Source organism: Wyeomyia smithii, chromosome 1 (genome assembly GCF_029784165.1).
Source record: "Wyeomyia smithii strain HCP4-BCI-WySm-NY-G18 chromosome 1, ASM2978416v1, whole genome shotgun sequence".
Taxonomy (NCBI): domain Eukaryota; kingdom Metazoa; phylum Arthropoda; class Insecta; order Diptera; family Culicidae; genus Wyeomyia; species Wyeomyia smithii.
This window is the reverse complement of record NC_073694.1, coordinates 32,417,934-32,444,752: the sequence shown is the minus strand read 5'-3', so window position 1 is coordinate 32,444,752 and position 26,819 is coordinate 32,417,934. Positions and strand designations below refer to the sequence as shown.

Genomic DNA, 26,819 nt, shown 5'->3' with positions numbered 1-26,819 from the left:
AGCGATAGCTCTACAACTTTGTCGAAGACCAAAATTGAATATCTCGTAAAATAAAATAGTTAATTTTTCCAAGTGTGATACTAGCTTAATAAGCAATTAAATAAAATGTCAGATAATTCTAATCAGTATTCTGAACAATTCTTCCGAAGACACCAAACCCCTAAAATGTAAGGAAAAGTGAGAAAAGACTTTTGACCGTCTTTTTTCAAAACGGCCCCACTGTGCGTCGGTCCACTACTCGAAGCGATCGTTGGAGGAGATGGAGCTGCTGAATATCGATGTGGTACCCAAGTTAGCGAACCCGCCCAACGTCCCCAAGTTACGTCCCATCGAGAATTTCTAGCCAAGCCTAAAGCTTAGGATCTACTCCAACAATTTTGTCGCGAAAACTGAGAATGAATTGATAAATAAAACGACGAAAGAATTAAAAAACATGCCTACACGCATGTTTTCGTTCGACATGGGGAATGTTCCAGTTAACTGCCAGAAGGCCGCACGCAAGTACGTAAATTTTTTTTTCGAGGAACCTAACATGATTACCTTCCATGTGAAATTTATCAAACTCAATTATCTGTCTCAGTAATTTTTGATCACCATCCGAAAAAAGTCCATTTTTTTACTGCATACATTAGTAGCCATTAAGACATGTTATTTTATGTCTGTTGGCAGTAAATAAATAAATAAATAACTAGATAAATTGCATTGAAAGGTGCTATACGGAGGGTTGGCGTGCAAAAACGAGACACCAATTCGACGAAGTCTTACACGCTCCAAGGTTTTGTGGACGATATTGACATTATTGGTATTAACCGTAGGGCAATGAAAGAGGTCTTTGGATCTCTCAGGAGAAAAGCTGCGAGAATTGGGCTTTACATAAACTCTGCCAAAACGAAGTATATTGTGGCTAATAGGGAGCGTGGTTGCCCGTCGGTTGTTGGCGCTGCAGTGGTTATAGATGGGGAATCATTTGAAATAGTCGACGAATTTATTCACATTGATGACGTGCTACAATGAGGTTAGCCGTGTCTTCTACGGATTCCGTAACCAGCTGAGGTCCCGCAGCCTGCAAACCCGTACAAAACTAGCACACTACAAAACACTGATTCATAAGCTCAGCAACCTTCGCTTGGGAAGTGTCGCATTTATTTACAGCTGCTACCGTCATTAAATTCTCTTATAATTTCAGATCTAAAGTATTATTCAATATCGGAAATAACAGGATTTGCAGTTCTGCAAGATACCGTGACCAGAGTTTTTGAGGAGTTTGAATATTTCAAGTGATCCTGAACAATTCAAGTTTCACAGCTATTCAGGATACCCTGTTCAAAGTTCTCCAGGGGTTTGATGATTACAAGAGATTAGGAACAACTCAAGTTCATCAAGCTATATAGAAATCAAGAATTCTGTAACTTTATAACAGCTAAGTATTAGACTTAATTCATTTATTTATAATCTATTTCCATATTTTGTTGCCCTGCCATAGTGTGCATTACACACAATGGAAGTGGATGAGAAAAATTTGAACGATCCTGTTCCCGCCACTCCAAAACCTCCTGATCCTCTATCCTCTGTTGCCTCAATTCCCCCGCGCGTTAAACTTTATCCAGACGGATCGACTGGTTCAATCATTATTTATTTCCGACCTAAAATAGGGCCTAAATCAAAGCCCTTAAACATTATTCAGATATCCAAGGACTTAGAGTCTCATTTCAAGTCCATCACTGAAATTTCTAAGGTCAGGCCCAACAAGTTGAGAGTTGTGGCTACGGACCTTATTCAAGCTAATAAAATTGCTACATCAGAATTTTTTACCAGGGAATATCATGTTTATGTTCCCGCACGAGATGTAGAAATTGACGGTGTTGTAACCGAATCCAGCTTATCCAGTGAATGTCTTTTAAAAGACGGACTTGGGTATTTCAAAAACTCTTCAATTCCATCGGTTAAAATTCTCGATTGTCAACAATTGAGATCCGTATCCTTTGTAGAAGGAAAGAAAATATATTCCCCTTCAGATTCATTCCGGGTCACTTTTGCTGGATCTGCTTTACCATCTCATATCTCCATTCACAATATCCTCGTGCCTATTCGCCTATATATTCCACGAGTCATGAACTGCATCAATTGCAAACAGCTAGGCCATACTTCTGCCTACTGTTGCAATAAAAGCCGATGCGGCAAATGTGGGGGGAATCATCTTGATGAATCTTGCAATCAAGAGAATAAAAATTGTTATTATTGTGGTGAAAATCAACATGAACTAACGAAATGTTCATTATACATTCATCATAAAACTAAAATGAAACGGTCTCTTAAAGACCACTCTAAACGTAATTATTCTTATCTCCTCAAAAAATCCGAAGCAAGTACTCTCATTTCTTCAAATATTTATGATTTATTGTCCTCTGATGAGACAGACTGTGACAATCCTCTTGCTGGTCCTTCTTTTTCTAATCCTGGTGGGTCTAGAAAAAGAAAAAATCTTTCTCCTCCGAAACTTCCCAACAAAGGTCCTAAAATAACACTTAATAAAAAAGTTAATATTCCCAAATCCAATCATGATGTTGAAAATTTGAGTCAAACTCCTCCTAAAATTTTAAACCTAAATTCAACACAAGAATTCCCACCACTATCACCCAAAAACTGTGAGAACTCATTCACACCTTCATTTAATCAAACAAAATCAGGAATTCTGAAATTTTCTACTGTAATAAATTGGATCCTTGAATCATTAAACATACCGGACCCTCTAAAAAAATTATTCTTTCACTACTCCCTGTTTTCAAAACATTTTTGAAGCAGCTTACCTTTCAATGGCCCCTCATTTCAACATTAATATCCTTCGATGACTAACTTATCGTCCGAAACTAATAATTTTATACATGTTTTACAATGGAATTGCAGGAGTATCATACCAAAACTAGATTCGTTTAAAGCTATGATTAATAATTTGAAATGTGATGTGTTTTCTATTTGTGAAACATGGCTCACTTCAGATATCAATCTCAATTTCAATAATCACAATATCATACGATTAGACCGAGATGCTCCTTATGGAGGTGTACTTTTAGGGATAAAAAAATGTTATTCTTTTTATAAAATTAACTTACCTTCAATTCAAGGCATCGAGTCTGTAGCTTGTCAAATTAAAATACATGACAAAGATCTCTGCATTGCTTCTGTATATATCCCTCCTAAAGCACTAATCAGACAACGAATGCTCTCTGACATTTTTGAACTTCTACCCTCACCGCGTTTAATATTGGGAGATTTTAACTCACATGGTGTAGCTTGGGGTTCATCTTACAACGATAATCGCTCCACCTTGATATATAATCTTTGTGACAATTTCAATATGACTGTTTTAAACAATGGAGACATGACACGTGTTCCGAAACGCCGACTCGTCCAAGCGCATTAGATTTATCATTATGTTCAACGTCATCGCGATTAGATTGCACCTGGAAGGTTGTTTGCGATCCTCATGCTAGTGATCATTTACCAATTTTAATTTCAATTACCAAAGGGCCAAAAATTACTCCATCAGTCGACATTCCGTATGACCTTACATTAAATATTAATTGGGAAATTTATAAAACAAAAATTACAGAAGCTCTAGAGGCAGTACAACACCTTCCGCTACTTGAAAAATATGATTTATTTGCGGGTTTAATTTTGAATTCTGCAATACTAGCCCAAAAGAAACAATATCTTGGCGTTTCAACTAAAAGACGACCTCCTACTCCTTGGTGGGACAAAGAGTGCTCAAAAATTTACATTAATAATCTAGGGTGTATAAGGTTTTTCGGAAAAAAGGAAAAATCGAAGACTTTGTACGATATACAAAGCTAGAATCCATGTTCAAAAACTTGATCAAAGCCAAAAAACGTAGTTATTGGCGACGTTTTGTTAATGAGCTTTCTGGAGAAACATCCATGAGTACTCTTTGGAACACTGCTAGGAGAATGAGAAATCGAGTTGTGGCTAATGAAAATGAAGAATATTCAAATCAATGGATATTAAATTTCGCAAAAAAAGTTTGTCCAGGCACTGTTTCTGCTCAAAAAATTACTCGTGATGTTTTTTCTGAACAATCAGTAATGGAACTATCATTTTCAATTACCGAACTATCTACTGCCCTTCTTACTTGCAATAATAATGCCCCTGGTCTAGATAAAATTAAATTTCATTTACTGAAAAATTTACCTGACAATGCTAGAAAACTGTTGTTAGATTTATACAACAATTTTTTTGAATTAAACATCATTCCACATGACTGGAGACAAGTAAAGGTAATTGCTATCCAAAAACCTGATTCATATCGTCCGATTGCGATGCTTTCCTGTATTCGTAAATTATTTGAAAAAATGATTTTATATCGTTTACACCAGTGGGTCGAAAGTAATAATTTATTATCACATACCCAGTTTGGCTTTCGTAGAACTAAAGGAACAAATGACTGTCTTGCATTACTTTCAACAGAAATCCAGCTTGCATTTGCTCAAAAAGAACAAATGGCTTCTGTATTCCTAGACATTAAAGGAGCCTTTGATTATGTTTCTATAAATGTCCTTTCTGATAAACTTCATCAAAAAGGACTTCCTCCCAAATTCAATAATTTTTATACAATCTATTATCAGAAAAACATATGCACTTTTCTCATGGTAGTTTGTCAGCGTTTAGATTAAGTTACATGGGTCTTCCACAGGGTTCATGTTTAAGTCCACTACTTTACAATTTGTATGTTAATGATATTGATGCCTGTTTGGCAAATTCATGTACTATTAGACAATTTGCTGATGATAGTGTGATTTCTGCCACAGGTCCCAGGGCATCCGATTTACAAAGACCTTTACAAGATACCTTGAACAACTTAACCAATTGGGCGATACAATTAGGTATAGAATTTTCAGTTGAAAAAACTGCATTCGTGGTTTTTTCTAGAAAACATGAACCAGCTCAGCTCCAACTTATGTTAGTGGGAGAACCCATAGCTCAAGTTTTAGTTCACAAATATCTTGGTGTTTGGTTTGACTCAAAATGCACTTGGAAAAGTCATATTCGATATTTATTTCAAAAATATCAACAAAGAGTTAACTTTTTGCGCACAATAACTGGTTCATGGTGGGGAGCGCACCCAGGGGACCTTATTAAACTTTATCAAACTACAATTCTATCAGTACTGGAATACGGATGTTTTTGTTTTTGTTCTGCCGCAAAAACTCATATAATAAAACTGGAACGAATACAGTATCGCTGTTTGCGCATTGCTTTAGGTTGTATGCACTCAACTCATACAATGAGCTTAGAAGTATTAGCGGGCGTTCTCCCCTTGAAAGAACGTTTTTTAATTATCGCATTCTTGTGAAAAGTGAAATTTCAAACCCAATGATAATAAAAAAAAGAAAACAGACTTGTGGAACTTCAATCTCAAACTCGTTTCATGACTGTATATTTCAATTACAAGTCTCAAAATTTTAACCCTGCATCACATTCTTCAAATAATATTCACTCATTAGATACTTTTGATTCTAACTTATTTTTTGATACATCCATGTTGAATGAAATTCGTAGTATCCCAGATCAACTACGTATACAACAGATTCCAAATCTATTTCGTGAAAAATATCAAAATATAAACTGTAATAATTCATTTTATACTGATGGATATTTTCTTAATGGATCTACCGGTTTCGGTGTTTATAACAATAATTCATCCGTCGCTTTCAAACTCGAAAGCCCTGCTTCTGTTTACGTCGCAGAACTGGCTGCTATTCAATACACATTGAGTATTGTTAAAAATTTGCCTATGGACAATTACTTCATCTTCACGGACAGCCTCAGTGCTGTTGAAGCTCTCCGATCGATAAAAAGTTTAAAGAACTCTTCGTATTTTTTAAATAGAATACGCGACCATTTGAGTACTTTATCCGAAATTGCATCACAAGTTACATTAGTATGGATCCCTTCTCACTCTTTAATTGAGGGCAATGAGATGGCAGATTCATTAGCTAAGTTCGGCACGGTACATGGTGACATATATGAAAGACCTATTCAATTTAATGAATTTTTTGGTTCTATACGTCGAGGGTCGCTCATGAACTGGCAAAATTCTTGGGACAATGGGGAACTAGGAAGATGGTGTCATTCCATTATTCCTAAAGTTTCTTTAAGACCTTGGTTCCAGAAATTGGACGTAGGTCGTGATTTCATTTGTGTGATGTCTCAGCTTATGTCCAATCATTACTGGTTCAATGCTCACCTTCGTCGTATAGGACTCACAGAGGATCACCTTTGCACCTGTGAGGAGGGTTACCACGATATTGAACATGTTGTTTGGTCATGTCCGTTATATCGTGAAGCTAGATCGAATTTAGAAAATTCTTTAAAGCTCGGAATAAGCAACCTAATGTCCCTGTTCGTGATGTCTTAGCAAATTTAGATTTCCCTTATATGCAAATTTAGATTTCCCTTATATATATTATCCTATTTAGTACATTTTTGTTTTCTTTTCAGATTTTATGTGCTCAACGGGCTCAACTAGAATGTGAATGCTCCTGAATTCATTATTTTGGACTCTTAAAGCTGCAAGAATCATATTTTTGAAGATTTTCTAGTTTTGAGTGCTGTGATTTGTTATTTATTTGTAATTGTATTGTTATATATGAAAAGATGAGAGGGTTTTTATGCCTGTTTGAGCAGAAATATTTATTGATTCTACTCAAGCAAGCTTTTCCCTACTCCAACGGAAATTCCGGCCCCGTTATGCTCTCTGCGATTGGGCCTTTATTTTATTAATAATAATTAGAATAAAAAAAAAAAAAACACTGATTCTCTCGGTGGCCCTCTATAGCTATGAAGTATGAACATGGAACTGAAATAGAACTCTCCGTGATTTTGAGCGTAGAATCTTGCGGTCAAACATTGACGGCAAACTGGAAAATTGTGTTTGGCGCAGACGCATGATACATGACCGGGCAGTCCCCATTATTTTTTGTCTTTCTCCTAGAAAGGTATAGCAATCACTGGAAAAACCGAAGGTATAAAAGTGGTCCCAATGGCCGAATGTCATATACCACTCGACTTCTTTCGACGAACTGAGCATTTTCTGTATGTATGTATGTATGTGTGTATGTGTGTATGTGTGTGTTTATGTGCAACTTTTTTTTCTCACTCACTTTTCTCAGAGATGGCTGGACCGATTTTCATAAAATTAATTGCCAATGAAAGGTCTAGTTGCGCCATAGGTTGCTATTGAATTTCATTGTAATCGGATTTTTAGTTTAGAGGTTATGTATCAAAATGTAAAAATCATGAAACATCAATATCTCAGAAACCGCACAACCGATTTCAATAAAACTGGTTTCAAATGATTGGGCTGTCCCCAGAACCCTTAACTTTTGAATTTCGTTATGATTGAACATACGGTTCAAAAGTCATGTGTAGAGAAGTTATCCTGAAGTTGTTTAAACTCATTCATTTTTCTCAGTGATGGCTAAACCGATTTTCACAAAATTAGTGTCGAATGAAAGGTCTAGTTGCCCCATAAGTTGCTATTGAATTTCATTGCAATCGGATTGTAACTGTGTCCGTTGTTCATAAAAATGTGAAATCACATAATAAAAGTAAATATATTGACTTTCTCGTAACGATCACTGGCTAATTAAAATGTAGATAAGTGATCCAAATGGCCGAATGTCATATATTACTCGACTCAGCTCGACGAATCGAGCATTTTCTGCATATATGCATGTATAGGTGTATATGTTTGTGTGTGTGTGTGTGTGTGTACGTGGGTATGTGCACCTTTCTTTCGAACTCACTTTTCTCAGAGATGGTCTGACCGATTCTCTCTATCTTGGTGCCAAATGAAGGGTCTATTTGCCGCCTAGGTTGCTGTTGAATTTCATTGTAATCAAACTTTTAGTTTTGGCGCTGCGTCAGAATGTCTAAAACGCTCTTATATTTCAGAAGCTATGAACATAGTTGAATTCAAATAAATGGGTTTCAAACCCTTAAACAATGAATTTACAAGTTTAAACATGTGGTTTGAAAGTTATAGAAAGAAACGAAACCCGCGGACTGTTTAATACTATAGCTACAATCAAAATATGTGGCCTCAAAATCATTTAAATTTAATATTGTACTATTTCAATGTTTGCGGCCTTGCTCGGGATTGAAGTTGAAATTAAAAGTCATTTCTATCATTTCACTTTTTGCCTTTCTCATAGAAAGGTATAGCAATCACTACAAAAACTAAAGGTATAAAAGTGCTCAAAAGGGCCGAATGTCGTATACCACTCGACTCTGTTCGACGAGCTGAGCATTTTCTGCATGTGTGTATGTGTGTGTGTAACGCTCTCCCAATCTCACTCGATTTTTCAGAGATGGCTAAATCGATTTCAATGAAGTCAATTGCAAATGAAAGGTCTAGATGCCCTATAAGATCCTATTGAATTTTATTGTAATCTGATTTCTAGTTTAGAGGTTATGTATCAAAATGTAAAAATCACGAAACATCAATATCTCAGAAACTACACAACCGATTTGAACAAAATTGGTTTCAAATGAACGGGCTACCTAAAAACCCTCAACTTTTGAATTGTATGAAGATTGAACATATGGTTCAGAAGTTAAAGAAAGAAACGTGTTCTGGAGACTGTTTAATTTCACTCATGTTTCTCAGAGATGGCTATACCGATTTTCATAAAATCAGTGTCATATGGAAAGTCTTGTTGCTCCATAAGACCCTAATGATTTTTTTTGCGAACGGATTATTACATTTCCTGTTATGTTTAAAAATGTGAAATCCAGCTATGAAAACAAACATATTCTGGTGACTACTTGAGCTCACTCACTTTTCTCAGAGTTGGTTGACCCGATTTCCACAGAATTAGTATCAAATGAAAGGTCTAGCTGCGTCATAACACCCTATTGAATTTTGCTGTAGTCGGAATGTAACTTCGTCTGTAATGTATCGAAATGTGAAAATCACGAAACTTCATTATCTTAGAAACTACACAATCGATTTGAACAATATTGATATCGAATGAACGGGATAGTTAAGGGTTAACTGATGAATTATGATTGAACACGTGGTTTCAAAGTTTGGCTCCCCCATACGTTCCCTTTTCATTTGATTGTTATCAAACTTAAGCAACCGTTATGTTTTAATTTGTAACACAACGAAAGTCTATTATCTCAAGTATTACACGACTTATTTGAACATAACTAGTGTCATACAAACGAGTCATCTCTCAAACTTACAAATAACAAACTTCATAAAAATTTGATATACTGTTCAAAAGTTTTGTAAAGAAAAGAAATTCAAAGACTATTCAACACTATAGCTGCTTTGAACAATATATATGGCCTCAACATGATTTAAATGTGGTATCGTACTATTTGAACGTTCCCGGTATCGCTCGTGATTAAATTGTTCGAAATTAAGAGTCATTTCTTATATTTCGCTATTTTTGAAGCACTAACATTACGTCAAATTTCATATTTTATACTTTAATTACAACATCAATATTTTAGAACCCAAAGAGTGAATATACCTTTTTGGATTTAAGCATTAATGTAAATCTATTTTTACAAAAAATAAGTTTGAATGAGAAAGGCTGAGTCTGACCGCTAGGTAGATTATTTTTTTTTACTTGAAGCAGCACTTTCGTAAACCTTTTTTTTCAACTCCCGATGCGCTTCAGTTGCCGTTTTCTTTGGACGAAATAAGAAAAATAACATTTCTCGCCAAAGGCCATTTTTTGGCACACAATCACATTATAACACAACTTAAATGTTTTTTCAATTTTAACTGTTAATGTTATAATCAATTTTAGTATTCGTTATCACTGCCCATAATTCAAAAATTGGCTAATATGCCCTTTTCACCAAAATCGAGAAAACAGTTTCTCGTGACGGTAAATACCCTAAACAAGGTCCCTACGGCATGTTCACGAACCAGTGTATTATTACTGTACTTTGTTTCATCAAACTTTTGAAAGTGTGTTGTAACCTGTCGGTTACTGGCGACAGAGAAGCGATCGTAAGGCCCTTGCATCAAATTTGACTTTTTTACGAACAATATATTTGATGCAACAAGAATTGATTTGCGGTTCTGCGAAACCCAATGATCAAAACGCGTGACTGTTTCCTTCTGTCATAAATCTTTACATTCTTAAAAATACTATTTAGCTCTTTGATTAGAAGAAATATTAAAGAGAAGAGTCAGATTTCATTTTAAATTTGATGAAGAAAAATAGCAAAGTGGATTGTGAGATTATCATGAATGATAATATTTTCGTTGTATTGTTATAATGTTGCACGATACAATTGTCTCGTCGTCCTTTCCGTCCTCACTTGTGCTTCCGTGTTTTTCTACTAAATTTGAAACCATTTTCATCACCAACGAGCACGATATAATTCACATCGTATGGATATTAGCCAAATTGCACACCGGTTTGTCGACTGACCTTTCGTTTATAATTGAAAAGAAAGGGCTACTGCGTTAAAAATACGTGGTGGATTGGGGTTTCCTGCAGATTTCTCTGCATCAACTCAACGGCAAGGTTCCAGCATATATGAAGGGTGATACACTCAATAAAAAAGTTGTCATGGACAGTCAAAATATGTTGTACCGACAAAAAACTTTAAAATGCGTTTTTCTCGATTTCATGCCTGTGGCATATTAGCCAATTTTTGGATTATGGGCAGATCAGAACTAGATGGCCCGGGGCAGATATTTTCGTGGGGTCCTTTTTTTTTAAAAAAATTGATATGACTTAACGCTCCTGTCTTCACGTCTGGCCCAGGACAAGGGGGGCCCCTCGTGTCATATCAAATTTTTTTTTAAGAAAAGAGGGCCCCAGGAAAATATTTCCCCCGGGCCACCCAGCGACTAAATCCGGCCCTGTTCGTTACGCTCTGTTAATTATGTGGTCGAGAGTTTCCTCCAGTAGTTTCATAACACATTTTAACTGTGATTTGTCACCTCCATTTTTGACATCTGCTGGCAGTTATTTAATTATTTTCTATGGGTTAAATTTTGTTTTTGTGATTGTGTGACCAACTCTATTGCTACAAAAATTTCGACCACAGACTAAATTATCCTGAAATAAATTCGAAAATTATTTCCTTTTCATCTCTCTCCTTATTCATCAAAATAAAAATATAGTTTTAAAACAGCTCATTTTTCTATTTATTTTTATGTGCTCTGATTGTGCAACAATAACCTTTGTAAAATCCGTATCAAGTGATTTTTAGTGTATGAGCGCATTGATTCCTTGAAATAATTAGGACCTTGAGTGCCTTCAGTGCCTCATAGCTAGTAACATCCGCTTAGGCATTTTCTTTCAATTTCAGGTGATTTATTTGTATTGTTATGCTTGGGTGTTTGCGTAACTCTTATTGTAAAATACTTCCTCCCCCATATTTTTTTCTATATCTGTCGGTTTACTACATTGAGTTCTTAAAACAAAATTATTTAAAAATTTTAAAAAATATGACTGGATTTTTGTAGTTCGAACATTGCGTATCAAATCGAAGTTAGTTCCCGTCAGCTCTAAATAACCTACCTCACCTCGTGTATTGTATCATTAATGCCTTGGCAAATATTTCAAAATTCCCCAGTCAAAATAAACACCCACGTCATAAATGTCAATAATTATCACAAAACAAAATCAAACTCAATAGTGTAGTGCAACTTTAATCATGATTTAAAAAGTCACTGTGGCCAGCACAATGTTTATAGCATAAAGTCCCCGCGATGGAAACAACGATACCGTACAAACTAATCGTGATGACCCATTTCATACCAACGATTTGATTTCACCTACCTATAAATATAAAATCGATAACACCACATCGAACATGATAACTGAACTTCCCGTACGTATTTGGGTAAGTTTAGCGATCATCAATTGTGTCCAGCCATAAGCCCTGCATACCTTCCACAGCTGACAAACAAAACAAACTGGTAGTTTACTTATGTATGACCGACCGGCAAAATGGGCACATATAGTGCGTCCCAAGTAATCTTTTATTCAAAAACTCATGAGTCCTTCTCTTTTTCATTTAAATGATATTCACCAATCATCACCTTCGTTTTCATGAATTACGTAAATTTGCTACCACATATATACTTTATTCAGTACCCCATCATATAAATGATTCAGCATTCAACATTTGTCATAACCGAGAGCTGTATTTAATGTTGACAAATCAAATGGAGACAACGTTTCGTAGTGGTACCAAAACAGATGAACCTTACCTTCCACTAGCAACCCAAAAATCCAAAAGAACATCCAAGGTCGCAAGCGTTGATGCGTCACTGAAGTTGTTGTCCGTATCATACCGTCTGTGTAGCTCCGGTGTGGTCTGTATATCGTCCGAAAAAGGGAAAAAACCCACTCACAAATCTATCCTTCTTTTCACAGGATTCCCTCTCGAGCAGGCTCAACAACAAACTACAACGCACTCACTTTCGAAGCAAACCTTGTCGGGAAAAAAACTTTTTTCAGCAAAAGAACGTCCATCGTTTCGCTCATTTCGTGTTTCCGTCCGTTCCACAACCACAAGCATCCGAGAAAATGTGCTCCTGACAGCTGTTCCTCACAGCTGAGCATTCTTCATGACTTTTGTCGCTGGCCAGCTTCACAATGGTCCTATGCCATATTGGCTACAACACCGTTGCGAAACCCATCGAAAGGCTGCCAGTATTCATCCTTACATGCAATCGTGGGGCGTGGTACTTTTCTTCATTCTCAACCCAGTATCGTTCTATCCCAAAGACACCCTCGACGACGACGATGAAGACGACGGCAGCGACGGTGCTGCGGAAGCGACAACGACGAAATGGGATGCCGATACCGACGGGCGGGCGAAAGGATGAGAACGATGACGACACAGCCAGCCAGCCAGCCAAGTCAAGTCAACCCCGAACGACGCGGAACTTTTTTCGGAAAGCACACACCGATAGTCGAAAACCGGCCGTCATACGCAAAGATTCGAATGCAACTGAGAACCACGAGAGCATCCACAGCATCTGCACACGCTGCTGCTCCGGAGGCGAATCCATCATTTATTACAACACTCAGTCATTGTAGAGAAGAGAACTCCATCATCGACATCGTCACCGTCATCGGTAGCAGCATCCAACATCAGCACTACTATCATCAACGTAATCAGCTTCCCGCGAGAGAAGATCCCTCGAAGCTCTCCCACCGAGAACGAGGCCAAAATCGGCAGCTGGAGAGATCATTCCTGGTTCCGGTTTCCCATCGTAGCGAGCGAAAAACAAAAGCCACATGCAGGAGAGAGAGAGCCGGAGGAAGTAAAGCACAATAAAGCAGAAATGAAAAATCAGAAATGATGGAAATTTTCCTGAAACATGTCCCCATTGTGCACGACGGGAACCGTACAACCGGCCTTCATTGTTTCGCTGCACTGCACTGTACTGCACCGTACGCCACCCTCCGCTGCTCCAAATCAGAAAACCCAAAGGCGTTCGAGCGCAGTGAAATCGGTCGTTCAGTCAGTCAGTGCACCAAATGAAGCTTTTCTGATAGGAAAGACCGAACTCAAAACCATTCGGCAGGATAAGCATCAATTAGTTTTTCCTTTTAGAATAAGTTAAGTCAAGAGAAAAAAATCACGACACCTTCCCCCTTCTAGTTCCGGTTGCACCGTTCAAAACTGCTGTTTTTTCCACTTTCTCCCGCAATGGCTTATTCATGCAAAACAGGCGTTTTGTATGCATATGAGTTGATATGTCGCGTTGCGAACTGGAAAACCAACAAGAGTATGTATTCTTTTTGCATCTGTGCGCGAAACAACACGGGCGGGTTTGCTTCCCCGCTGGGTGCCTTGCTGGCAATTATCGATTGCCGACGTGCCGACATTGTTTTGATGGGGCACAATTAGGCCAGACGCCATCCCGTAATGGGAGCAAACTTAAAGACGAACTTTCTACAATCCAACAAGGGGAAGGGGGGATCAATGTGTTGGGTTGATTGGTTTTCGTGATTGACCAACTGGAAATGTGGAGATGGAGGAAATTAAAAAATAGTTCAATACGGAATTGGGATTTATCAGCAATAAATTTATTTCAAACACTTTTAGAATTCCTCGAACGGGTTTCACGTGCCATGTATTTAAAGTCAAAGAAATAGTTTTCCAAGAAAAAGGTAAAATAACTTGTTTTTCAGTAATCAAAACAATATTTGATAAATTATGTCTGCTTCATAAAATTTAGAGATATTTTGAAAGCAGGTTTTCATTTTTGCCCACAAAAGCCACATCCGGGATTTTTTATTATGGATCGCACAGAAATAACTTGGGACCTTAGGAGCTTCATCTCTCTGTTTATACTCAACGGCATTGTTCTCCCAGAAAATAAAAGCGTCAGAAAAATTGCAAACAAAATATTTCCTGCTTATTTCCAATTCGATGTAGTTTTAAACTGTACAACTTTTGAAGATTTATAATTTTTTCTTTTCTCAACTGCGTAAGAAAATAAGCAGATAAAAACTCAAGAGCTTTGGTTGTATTTGCTTTCCAAACTAGAGACAAAAATATCAAGTAATGACAATAATATATCAGTTTAGTGTAATTTGTTCAGATTTTAAATTATTTGACCGTAAATATTTCGCATACATTATGTTCAACTTCTCAGCTCTTTCGTCTGGGACTCTCCATCTAATTTCTCTAGTTTTATTATTTTCGTTACCTCTATTGGGTCAACATATCTACGGTCGTAATGAAAGTGACGTAATGTTATATCTAAACTTTGGATTCCTTGATAACCAGTCAAAACATTTGTGATTTACTGGTTCAAAATTTAACCTACTTTGCCACAGGACTGCCTTTTACTCCATTTCTTGCCTCCTACAATTTTACTTGTTTCCAGTAGGTAGCTTTCACCTTTCCTCAAGGTGCTTTATTTTGCTCCCGAAGTTTGATTTTATGTTTGTTTTTGCTGCTTGCGTTTTAAAGCATTTTGCTATTAATTGTTTGCTGGTTTCCGTTAGGTCTATTTCGTCATTTTATTCCACGCTTCTCGCTTTTTCCTGCTTACTTTTTTCTTTTTATTCTTCGCCCTTTGTTTGTTGCTTTGTTTCTTTCTAATTTTGGGCATTTTTCCTTTATGCTTGTTGTATATTTGTGCTTTGCTCTTTGTTTTATTATGCTTTTTGATCTTGTTCTTTGCTGTTTATTGTTTGCTCTCTGTATTCTAACCTTTTCGTTTTTAAATAGCTTGGTTTCTTTTTCTAATTGTTTTTGTAACTTTTCATCTCGATTATCGAATTTCCACTTTTGGCCATTTTCACCCATTTGTTTATTTTTACTTCTTTTCTTTTTAGTTATTTCTTTCGCTGTTTTGTTTTTTACCTTTTCACTTTTTTGCTTTATATATGTTGCTTGTTTACTCTTTACTCCTTGCTTTATTCTTCTCATTTTGTGTTTTGTGCATTTGCTTTTTGCTGTTACCTTTCTGGTTTTCATTGATTATTTTTTTACCTTATCTCCTCTTTTTCTTTGTACTCTCCTGATTAATTATTTGCTGAGTGCTTTGCTTTCTTGCTTTTTGTTTTTTTTTCTGCTATTTACACTTGGCTTACTTTTTTTAACCCTTTTTGTTTTTATGTTACATGGATTCTTTTCCTATTCGTCCATATTTTTTGCGTCTTTTTTCCGTTTTCACCTTTTTCGTTGATTATTTTTTGCGTTTTTTGCTGTTTTCCATTTTACCATTTTGTTTTTCTGTCTTGTTGCCTGTTACCATTTTGTACTTGGATTTATTATATTCTAGCTTTTAGATTATTCAACTTTTCTTTTTACTGTTTGCCATTTTTTTACTTCTCGCCTTGTTGCTGCTATATTTTTTACCTAGTATCCTTGTCATCATTTTTCGTAATGGCATTTTGCCGTTTTGCCATACTACCTTTGTGTCTTCATGTGTTTATGTTTTTGTATTTTAAATGTTACTTTATTCTACTCGCCTTTTGCTTTATGATCTTTGATTTCAAATATTTTTTCCCTTCTTACTTTTTGCTTTTTTTCACTTGATATTTTTTGTTTATTACTTTGTATTTGTATTTTACTTTATGTTTTTCAAGGTTTTGTTGTTTTGCTTAATGCTTTTTTTTTTTCTTCACATAACATTTATTTGACACGGCACAAATACAATTTAATGTTTAACAGCGCCAATTATATCTGATGACTTAAAAACTAAAGCAAATTTTTTATCCTCGCTGCCGACTACGAGCTGAAATTAAGTCTAACTTAAAACTAGCATGGAATTTCCAATCTGTGTTTTGTTGTTCAATGGTCGTCTGATAATCGTCGAATGGCATGTATGGATTCGTACTGCTGAGTCACGATGTCGTGTGTTGGGACAGAGGCTCGTAGTCCTTGGGTCCTGGTTCTATTGTGCGGGGTCTGGTTGCTGGTTTTGTGCTTAAGGTTCAAACGTGTTCTTGTCGTTTTGTTGGGTGTAGACGGAGGGGAACGGGGCTAGACTGGGGCATGGATGGATTTAAGGAAAACGTATATAAGGGTCATGTAGGGTAGGTCACGGCTCGCCAAGACATCACGAACAGGAACAGCTGGCCGTCTACCTCCGGCCTGAAGGGAAGCTACAAGTTTAGACCTGGCGTCACGGTGAACAGGGCATGACCAAACAACGTGCTCTATGTCGTGATAACCTTCACCACAGGCACAGATACCGCTTTCTTCGAACCCAATACGACGGAGTTACTTGCTTAATGCTTGTTACATTATGTTTTCTGAAATTTCATTTCTACCTTTGCCTTTTTTTTATTTCAAGGTTTCGCCTTCATAAGTTTCCGCATTTTCATTCTTTTTGCCACATTGCCTTTTTAATTTTATATCTTTCTGTCTCTTCATCTTTTTTACTTCTCTTACTTCCTTATACATTTTGCTCCTCAACTTTCATATATTTTCCTTTTTTTTACTTTAGACTTTAGAAAAATGGTTGATTTTTTTCTGTTCACTTCCCTTTTATTTTTGCTTATATGTTGTTGGCTTTTTTTCCTGATTTACCCCTTTGCTGCTTTGCTTTGGCCTTGCAGTTTCTTTCACGATTTTACCTTAGTGCCCTATGGTTTTATTTTTTTTCTATTTCTTTAACCGTTTTTACCTTTAAGCTCATGAATTACTTTATTGTCTTGCTCTTTGCATTTTTGCCTTTCCTTAATTCACCTTTTTGTCTCCTTGTTCTTTTGCCTTTTTGTTTTTCCAGCATTTAATCTTTTTTGCCTGTAAACTCTTTGATTTGTTGCTTTCTTTTCAATTATATTACTAATAGTCGCTATCAATACTCATGTCTGACGTTTTTGATTTTGCTATTGGTTTTTTACTTTTTGTAATCTTTTCTGTCTGATATTGCCTTCTTGCCGCTGTGACATTTCAGTTTCAATCTTTTGTTTGTGTTTTCCTCTTGCCCTTTCTGTCTCTATTTGTGTTTATTGACTTTTTTTACCTTTATTTCTTTTGAGCTTTGATTTCTAATTATTTATTTTATTGACTATTACCTGTTCAAATATTATTCTTTTAACCTCGTTGCTTTTATGTTTTATTTGCTTTTTTGCTATTTTTGTCCAGCTGTACATGTGTTTTTTTTTGTAATGTAAAATTTTTACTTTTTGATTTGCGCCCTTCGCTTCTTGCTTTTTTAGTTTCATTCTTTACTTTTTTTATTTTAGATATTTGCTCTTTGCTTTTTACTTTTCCTTTTTTGCTTGTTTCAGTTCCACTATAGAATTAGGGAGCAAATGCTTTTATTATGTTTATTCGTGCTCCAGTTATCTGTAGGTAGTTGAATTTGTTCACTTTTTTATGTTGTTGTTGGCTGTATGTTGTTTGGCTAATTTTGCTGACTACTTTTCATTACTTTTTTTTCTATCGACATTTTTTCTGTTTTTAGCTTTTTGCCATTACGATTTTCTGTCTTGTTGCCTCTTTGTTTTTTCCGTGTTTGCCCATCCTCAACTTGCGTCTTTGTTACCTTGTTCTTTTTTATTTTGATTTATTCTACCTTTGCGATTTTTTTCTCTTATAATTATTTAATTCCATTTTATTTCCATTATTTTATTGGTATTAGCCTCTTATGTTTTGTTCTTTACTCTTCATTGTTAGTCATTGTTAGCAAAAGTTCTTTTTACTATCATTTCTCTTTTCTACTTGTTCGCCTCTTTGGCTTTTTACCTTTTCGCCTCCATTAGTTTTTTTTTTGGTTTTAGCAACTTTGCCCCTTTGTCAATCTGTGTCTCTATCTATACTACCATTATTACCGTTTTACCCCTTTGCGTTTCGATTTTCAACTCTCTGCTATTGATTCCTTCGCTATATTCCTTTTTCTTACAGCATTTTTATTTTTAAATGTTAAATTTATTACTCCTTCTGTATATTTTCCTTCATTTTACATTTGTTTTTTTAATTTTTGCTATTTTTTGTTAATAATAATTTGTTTACTTATATTTTTACTCTTTTACTATTCTGCATGCTTGCCATTTTACCTTCTCGTCTACTTGAACTTTTTGCTCTTGCTTTTTCAAATGTACTCTTAGCTTTTTGATTTTAAATATTCATTCTCTGCTTTTATATTGGTTTGTTTCTGTTCATTGTAAAGTGTTTGTCTTTCACTTATAAATTTTACCTTTTATTCCTCTTGGTAAAATGCATTATTGTTGCCTCTCCAGTCTTCTAACTTTTTTGACTTCCTTAATTAGTGTTTTTGTCTCTTTGTCGTTTTTCCTTCTGATCTATTTTACCTTTTTTGGCTCTTAGAATTTTTTTTCGCTTTGTTATGATGTTTGCTTTTTGTGCCACTCTTTAGGTGATTTGATGTTTGCTCCTTATTTTTTACTTTTACTATCTTTTTTTCGTTCTGACTTTTTGCCTCGTTGGTTTTTTATCTCTTTGACTTTTAACCTATGTCCTCTTCGATTTTTCCATTTTGTTTTTTACCTTCCGGTTTTATGCATTTTGTTCATTTCTTGCTTATTAATTTTTGATAGTCGCTTGTTAATTTTTGTTTGTATATCTTTTGATCCTTTTACTATTTTGACCGTTTGGGTTTTCAACTGTTTTTAACGTTTTGCTCTTGCCTTTTCCTTCTTTTAACATTTTTTCTTGATTTGTTTTTTTTTATTTTTACCTGTTTACCTGTTTTTTGCGTTTCTGCCTTTCAATCTCCTTGTCTCTTTTCTTTTTTTCTCCAGATTTTTTTGTTTTTACCTCATTGGTATGTATTTTTCTGTCTTGATGCCTTTTTGAAGTTAACCATTTCTTAATTCGCCTTTTTGTCTCCTTGTTCTTTCATAAATTAGTCCATTTTGTGTTTACGCTTTTTGCCTTTTCGAATTGTTAATTTTTGCATTTGATTTCCTATGTTTTATTATTGATATTAATCTCTTGCGTTTTGCTTTCCGCATTTCGCTTTGAAACTTTTCTTTTCACTATTATTTTTCCGTTCTGCCTTTTTACATCTTTGGGTTATTTTTTCCTTCAAGCTCGTTTACCTTTTTAATTGAAGGTTTGAAGGTTTTTCTTTAAGTTTTATCCTTTGTCTACAATACCTTTATTGCCTCCTTGTGTTTCGATCTCTCTGTCTCTCGGTTCTTTCGGCAATTTTTTGTTTTATTTTCAGCTTTTTTTATAAATTTTAATTTACATATCGTTTTGTACTTTTTCTCTTTGCCGTTTCACTTCCCTTTTATGTCTTTTTGTTTTTGTTTGTTTTGCGCTTTTTGATTTTCTACTTTTTGCTATTCGCGTGTAGCATTTTTCTTATTTGCTTCTGGTTTTATATATTTGCCTTTTGATTTTTAGTTTTTTTACTCTCGTTTTTTGCAATTTACTCTGATTTCCTGCTTATTATTTTTTTGCTCTTTGCTTCTTCGTTTTTGTTTTTTTTTTTTGCATATATTATTAGACTTTTACTATTGTGTTTTTTCACCTTTTAAAAATTATCACGATTTTGTGTTTTCGCCATTTTGCCTTTCTACCTTTTTGCTCGTCTGCTTTATAAGCTTCTCAACTTCTTCGCTTTTCGGATTTTTCTCTTTCATTTTGTGACAGGTCCCTATTAACAGGTCGCCTATTAATCTTTTACATTTTTTCGGTTCGCCTACATGTCTATCGATCCTTTTACATTTTTCTACTTACTTTTAAAAGTTTTGGAGATTTTTCCTTCATATCATTTGTGCTTTTTCATTAGGGTACCGGCTCTATTTTCGTCAGGTTTTACCTATTATCGTCCGGGGGGTAAATGATGTTCTAGAGCGTATGTTTTTTGCTTGATGGTTGTTCATAATGCAGAGTACCTCTCTGCAAATATTAGTTCTCTATGACTTCATTAACCCCCCAGACGAAAATAGGTAAAACCTGACAATAATAGAGCCGACACCCTATTTAACATTAGATCAGAGTTTTTTCATTTTAAACTAATGTTGTTTCTGATCTCCTTTACTTTACCCTAAAGTCGGTATAATACTATATATCATCTATATTTTTATCGAACTCACCTTGCTGCTTATTTTTTTGTGGATTTTATTCCTCATTAGCCCCTACATGACCTAGATTGCCCAAAATTATTGTGAATATGGCTGTTTAGTATGCGATGTAATATTTCGAAAAAAAACCTAAAAAACATTCCCTTGAAAAAGCCACAAACTGCTTGATATAAATATCGTTCAAATTTTTGCTTCGTTCAGAACTTACTTATTTAGGCTAATCTAAAGGTTTTTTTTTGTTTAATTAAATTTACTTCCGAAGTTTTCGTTTCGTTCGTATACATACGAAATTTTTCGAGTCGCGTAATTTTCTGCACTTCAATTAGCATTAAATTGATGAGTTTGTTTTTCTAGAATATTCATGTTCTAGAATTTTATGTTTTTTTTTCTTCATCTATATAGAATTTTATGTTTGTTTTATGTTTCTAACCCCTTGTTTTATGTTTCTAACCCTAAAAACCCCCCCTCTTAATGTGGCTCGCAAATTCGCACAGCATTAAAATCTGTTTCTACAACATCATTTTAAAGTTCAACAATCGATTTCCACTTTAATGATGATTCCTGCTGCTGGTAAATTGATTAAAAGTTACGTAAAGTAGCGCTTGCGCGAAATTCTTGCCATCAAATTACCCTTCAAGCCCGCAGAAGCCAAAAGTTATAATATCCTTGTACATCCATCAAACCGGACGCAAAAAGCGTCCGAAGTCCATCGAGCAACCCAAAAACCGTGTTATTATATCCGTTGCTAGAGGAGGAAGAAGAAGAATAAAAAAAACACCTCCAAGGATTTCATCAAAATCCTTGCGACCTTTATTCCAAGTTTATTCAGCCCGAAAGCACACCACTCAAACTGTAATGCATCGAATAGCAATAAAGGATAGCCAACTTTTCGGCCCATATCTCTGCGATGCCAGCCTTGTTACGCCTTAATTACCCAAGTCTTCTCCGCTCTCCCCGGATCACACTTGCGCGAGCCTCTGTTTGCTCGGGAGTGTGAGGAGGAAGGGTCGAAAACTTCTCCGATTGGCATTTTACTGCCCACGGAACCCAGCGGATGTGTCTGCGGCGGCAGGGCTGACCTTAACCGAACCGGTTTCCTTTTCCGTTATTCTTTTCGATTTTTTTTTCTTCTTCTACAGCATAGTTGGGTACCATCATCTTCTCCGACGTGCTGCAGTAATCTGTCGTTTGTCTTCTCCGTTCCTCTGGCAACTTGCGTACTTGCGTCAGTTGGAGCCTCTGGTTCCGACCGCACTGCAGCCTCCATCCAATGGACCATTATCGTTTGCACATTATTTCCTCGGATGGCGCTGGACGGGGCTGTTCTCGGCGTATCGGTTTTTTCTTTTCTTCTCGCAATCAGCTCCTTATCCCATCCATCCTCGGAAGAGGAACGAGATCGAAACGCGTTTAGATTGTTATCGGCGGTGGACTGAGGCGCGCAGTCCAGATGCTGGTAGAGAGACGAGCGGTGGAAAACATGGTCGTTTTTAGTATGCAACACTGGCGAGAACATTTTATATCTCTTTTGCTTCTGGTACCAACACCAGAGCGGTTCTTTCGAAGGCGAAGATAAAATGTGGCCATCGCCATCGCAAGTACAGAGATGGTATCTTATCTCGCTGCGGCCCTTTCAATCATTGACCAAAATATGGACCAACACAACGGTGTTCAGTTTTATTTTTATAATTAGAGTGTTCTGTTGATCAGCAAAGCCAAATTTAAAGTTTCAGTTAAGTGTCAGACTAAGAGTAGCAATCAGGTTCTCATCATTAACATATCATTTTTAAAGTAGTCTTCGAGTAGTGAAACTGCTCTCCCGCACCTAGATTAGCATCTGAACGGTGGCGACGCCGACGCCAATCGATTAGCCTCTTGTTATCCTTCTCCGGGCAAACACTTATCACTTACTATGTAAATCCAGCAAGCACCAAACACCAACAACGTCGGCAAAATTATGAATTATAATGTCTAAGTGGATGCTTGCGATTTTGCAAGCAGCCAGTCTTCGGTGCAGTGGTTCTCTTGGTGGATGGAAATTAGCAGTTTCATGTGGAGTTTTTTTCTGCTGGTAAGAGTGTCGTAATTCTGTTCACCCCTTTGTGACCGATTCAACAGCTTCCTGCGTCCATGATTGATGTCCGTAATGTAAAAACTCGAAAATTGTGATCGTTTTTAGTTTCGATTTGAATATTCCTGTTTTGACATAAATATCTTTTGACGTAGAGCTACGTCAAAAGATATTTATGTCAAAAAGGGGTACAAATTAAAAAACCAATAAGATCGAGAGCGTCACGTAAAGTTTCCACTTTAAAATGCTTAAAACTCCGTCAGCTTCCAGCGGATTGCTTTCATTCCTACAGCAATCGATTGGAAAATTAGCTATGCGTCTACCAAAATGCGGAAATTGTTGTTGTTGTTACTTTACTCAAAGACACGGCTAGCCGGAATTTTTAATTTCAGTAGTCTCGTATAAAAGCTAGCATGCCGAAATTTAGTCTATATTGAATAACCGTTTACTACCGGGAGAGGACGGCTGCTTTTTATTGAAAACTGACTCAACCCGGCTCGGCCGGCAGAGCGGCGGCTGATTTCATTACAAAAAGGCTAAGCAAGCGACTAATTCGATCGCAGCGTTCCACAGCAGACGGACCAACCAACGAACTACACAGCATTGCTGAACATGTCTGGATACGTTAGTAGTTTTGATCCGATATGTCATTTCGCAACTGCTAATAGCTGTGGGTGGGCCGGTAGCGTGTGTATGATCGGTATATCTCATTTGCTCGCTTGCAGGGTGCGCGGAGCAAAGAATGACAAGAGAACTAGAATCGTTCTGTGTCATCGGAAAATGGCAATTCAAAATCAACGCTTCTTCCCCGTCAAAGCTATTCTTCAAGATTAATAATCAATTAATAGAAAAGTGTGAGTTAAATTTTGATTGAAACTCACCACTTCATACCATTAAATTGATTAGCCCAATCGACTGTATTCCCAAACCTATTGCAACGAAAAAGTTGATAAAAGACATGCTATCGTAACGTTATGCCAACCATGCGGTCGAGACTTATGAACAACCTCTTCAACTATTTAATTTTAATTTATCCAAAAGCAGTTTTGTCTAAGTTACACGTAGCAATTATTAAACTTTCTTTCAATCATTTGTGCCTTTGAAATAAAAAAGAGAGAGAAAGAGAGAGAGTGAGAGACCCCTAGTAATAACGAAAATTCTTCGACCGAATGACTAATTTAAACACAAACTAAAACAGCAAAATAGCCAAAATACAAAAGGACCACACATACAAGGGGAGCTCCGTAGTCGCAAGGTAAGCGGGTAGTCGTGGGTTCGAATCTTAGTAAAATCAGACCATTTGGTTGTCAAAGGACTTTAGCATGGGTTTGTTCTCAGGCTACCCAACACGTACCCTTCCTTAAATCTGGATTCTACAGTATCCCTGTTGACTCTACTTCTAACAAAAATAATGATAAAACTGGTGTGTGTAACGAATGCAAATTCTCTACAGGGAATTGTAATTAGGCGATATTGTTAGGATGGATAGAGGCTCGGTATAGTAGAGCAGTAAGCTTGAAACGGAAAGGTAAAACTTACACACAAGCACGGATATGAATGATAAGCGTATCACACACTTCAATAGTGATACTGCTATTAATATGAAGTGCAGAGTACAGAAAACACCTGGGCAATATCACAATAGATCTAATCTCTGGTCGCAGTGATGAGTCCACACAGAAAAAGAGGGTCACACAGAAAAAAATCAAAGAAATAGAAACTTTCGAGACGAAAAGCAAAAAGGGCAGGACACTAACACACAAAAAACCATTGAAAGTAAAAAACGGAAAAAAGTAATAACATTTAATATTCCTCCAAGCGTAATAGTAAATACTGCATAAAGATAAACAGGCATGTAGGAGAAAATGGCACCGCTACAGAAAAGACAAGGTATGAAAAAAATAGTTCGAAAACGATAAAACTACGACAAAACTTACCTATTAGTAAAAACGATAAATAGGCAGAAGACAATAAGGTAATCAATAAAACCAGCAAAACCATAAAAAACAATAAAAATGTATGAAGATATATAACTGCACAACCAAAAACATGAAAAAAGGAAACAACGTAAACTAAAATAGCAAACAAAAAAAAACACGAAGACTCAAAGGAAAAAAAGCAAAAACAGAAAGACATAGAGGTAGAAAGAAAACAAAACAAAAAGGCTGTGTATAAATAAACAGAAGGTCAAGTTCCGAATCGGAATGTAGCACCCAGGCTTTGCTTTAAAAAAAAGCACGAAGAAAAATGGCACAGAAGTGAAAAGTGAAAAGTTAAAAGGCAAAACAGATAAAGACGTCTGAATAAGGAAAAGATGAGCACAACAATAAAAATAAGGCAACAAAGGCCAGGGAATAGAAATGACGAAAATCTAATAGAGATTATCAAGAACAAATAATAGAGGTAAAATAGAGAGATAAAAACGACAAAGATATGAAATTGGCGAAAGAAGAAGAGGGAGAGAGATAAAAACAGCAAAAACGCAGTATAGCGGAAATGGCAAGGAAACAAATAAAAAGCCAAAACCATTCAAAGCAATGGAAATGCATAAAGACAGAAGGTGCAATGCAAAGAAGACGAAACAACGTAGTTAAAAAAACACACGAAATCTCAAAGGTAAAATGGAAAAAAGACAATAACGTCAAATAGCAGCAAAGCAGAAAGACAAAATAGAAAACCCAAAATTTTCGTATTTACTGCAAGAACCAAAATGCAAAGAGGTTAAAATGGCAACAAGCAAAATGGCTCATAAGCAAAATAAACAAAGACAGTCAGAGAGGGCCACAATAATATAAATAACAAAAAAAAAAAAAAAGTAAAGAGGCCAAAACGTAAAATTAGCAAAATAATAAAAGAAAAGAGGTAAAAACAGCCAAAAAATAACAAAGTGAAACCAATAGAAAAGTTAACAGCCAAATACAAAACAAAGAAAAGCGGCAAAATTCGTCAAGAAAATGAGAAGAGAAACAAAAGGTAAAACAGACAACGAGAAAAAAATCATGAAGGAAAAAAGATGAAACAACACAAAAATTAAAATAGCAGAGGAGCCAAAAAGCAAAAAAAAAATTAAAACAGCAAAAAGATATAAGAGCGAGAAGATAAAAACTGCATTAAGACAAAGAGGAAAAAAATCAGAACAAAATACGGTAACAAAAAAAAGGGTAGCGGCAGCACACAGGTCTTTGAGAATATGTCGAAGACATAAAAAGTACAAAAAAGATTAGCTTTTAGCAAAAATGATAAAAATGCAGTAGGCGAACGGTAAACCAAGAAAAAAAACAGAGAGGTAAAACCGTCAAAACCAATAAAAAGACATTAAGGCAGAAGGCGCATAGGCAAAAAAAGAACATAAAAAAAACATAAAACAGACTGTGACGGCCAAATGGAAAAACGACAAACTCAACAGAGATGCAAAAAAAGCCGAAAAATAGAAAAATCGAAAGGGGAAAAGTGATTGACTTTATTAAGAAAAAGGAAAAAAAACCAAAAAAAAAGGGGAAAATGGGAATTGGCAAGAGGTGAAAAGGAAATACAATGAAAACAGCAAAAATGCAATATAGCGCAAACAGAAAGGAAGTAAAGCCGAACTAAAAAAAAGAAAATGGCAAAATAGAAAAAAAAGTAAAAATAGGTAAAACAGCCAAGAAGAAAATACGAAAACGACAAAGGTACAATAAACGAAAATGAGAAGTGGGACAAAAAAGCAAAGAGGTAAAAGAAAATTAGAAAACAACAAAAAGGTAAATAAAAAAAATAACCAGAAAGTAAAAAGCGCGAGAAAACAACAAAGCGAAAATGTTAGAAAAGTAAAAAACCAAAATAAAAACAGAGAGGGACGGCAGAGTAAAAAAAATGTGAGAAGGGAAATGAGAAGAAGAAAAGACAAAATTGATAAGAGACAGTAAAGAACACAAACGAAAGACAATGACACAAAAAAACAGAGAAACGAAAAGATAAAACAACAAAAAGTCAAAATAGCAATGAAACCGGAGAGCGAAAAATCAAAAAGATATAAGGGCAAAATGTTAGAAAAGTTGAACGCCAAAAAGGCCAAACTTAAAAAAAAGTGCAAAATTCAAGAGGCTCAAAATTCATAAACAGCCTAATGGGTAGGAAGCAAGAAATGTAGGAGAGAAAGAATGCAAGAACGCAAAGAAACAAGAAATAAAAAGTCAAAACAGCTAAGAGGTCAAAATGCAAAAATACAACGA

At 35.9% G+C, this 26,819-nt stretch overlaps 1 protein-coding gene across 1 annotated transcript in view; it reads right to left on the bottom strand.

Annotated features, from left to right (window-relative positions):
- The window catches only part of LOC129717131 (uncharacterized), a 150,188-nt gene extending 137,171 nt beyond the window's left edge, over positions 1-13,017 (bottom strand). Inside the window, exon 1 of the mRNA XM_055666976.1 lies at positions 12,272-13,017. Within this exon, the coding sequence (XP_055522951.1) occupies positions 12,272-12,353 (82 nt within the window). The 5' untranslated portion in view covers positions 12,354-13,017. The remainder of the gene's footprint in view (positions 1-12,271) is intronic.
- Between the last annotated feature and the right edge of the window lie 13,802 nt (positions 13,018-26,819).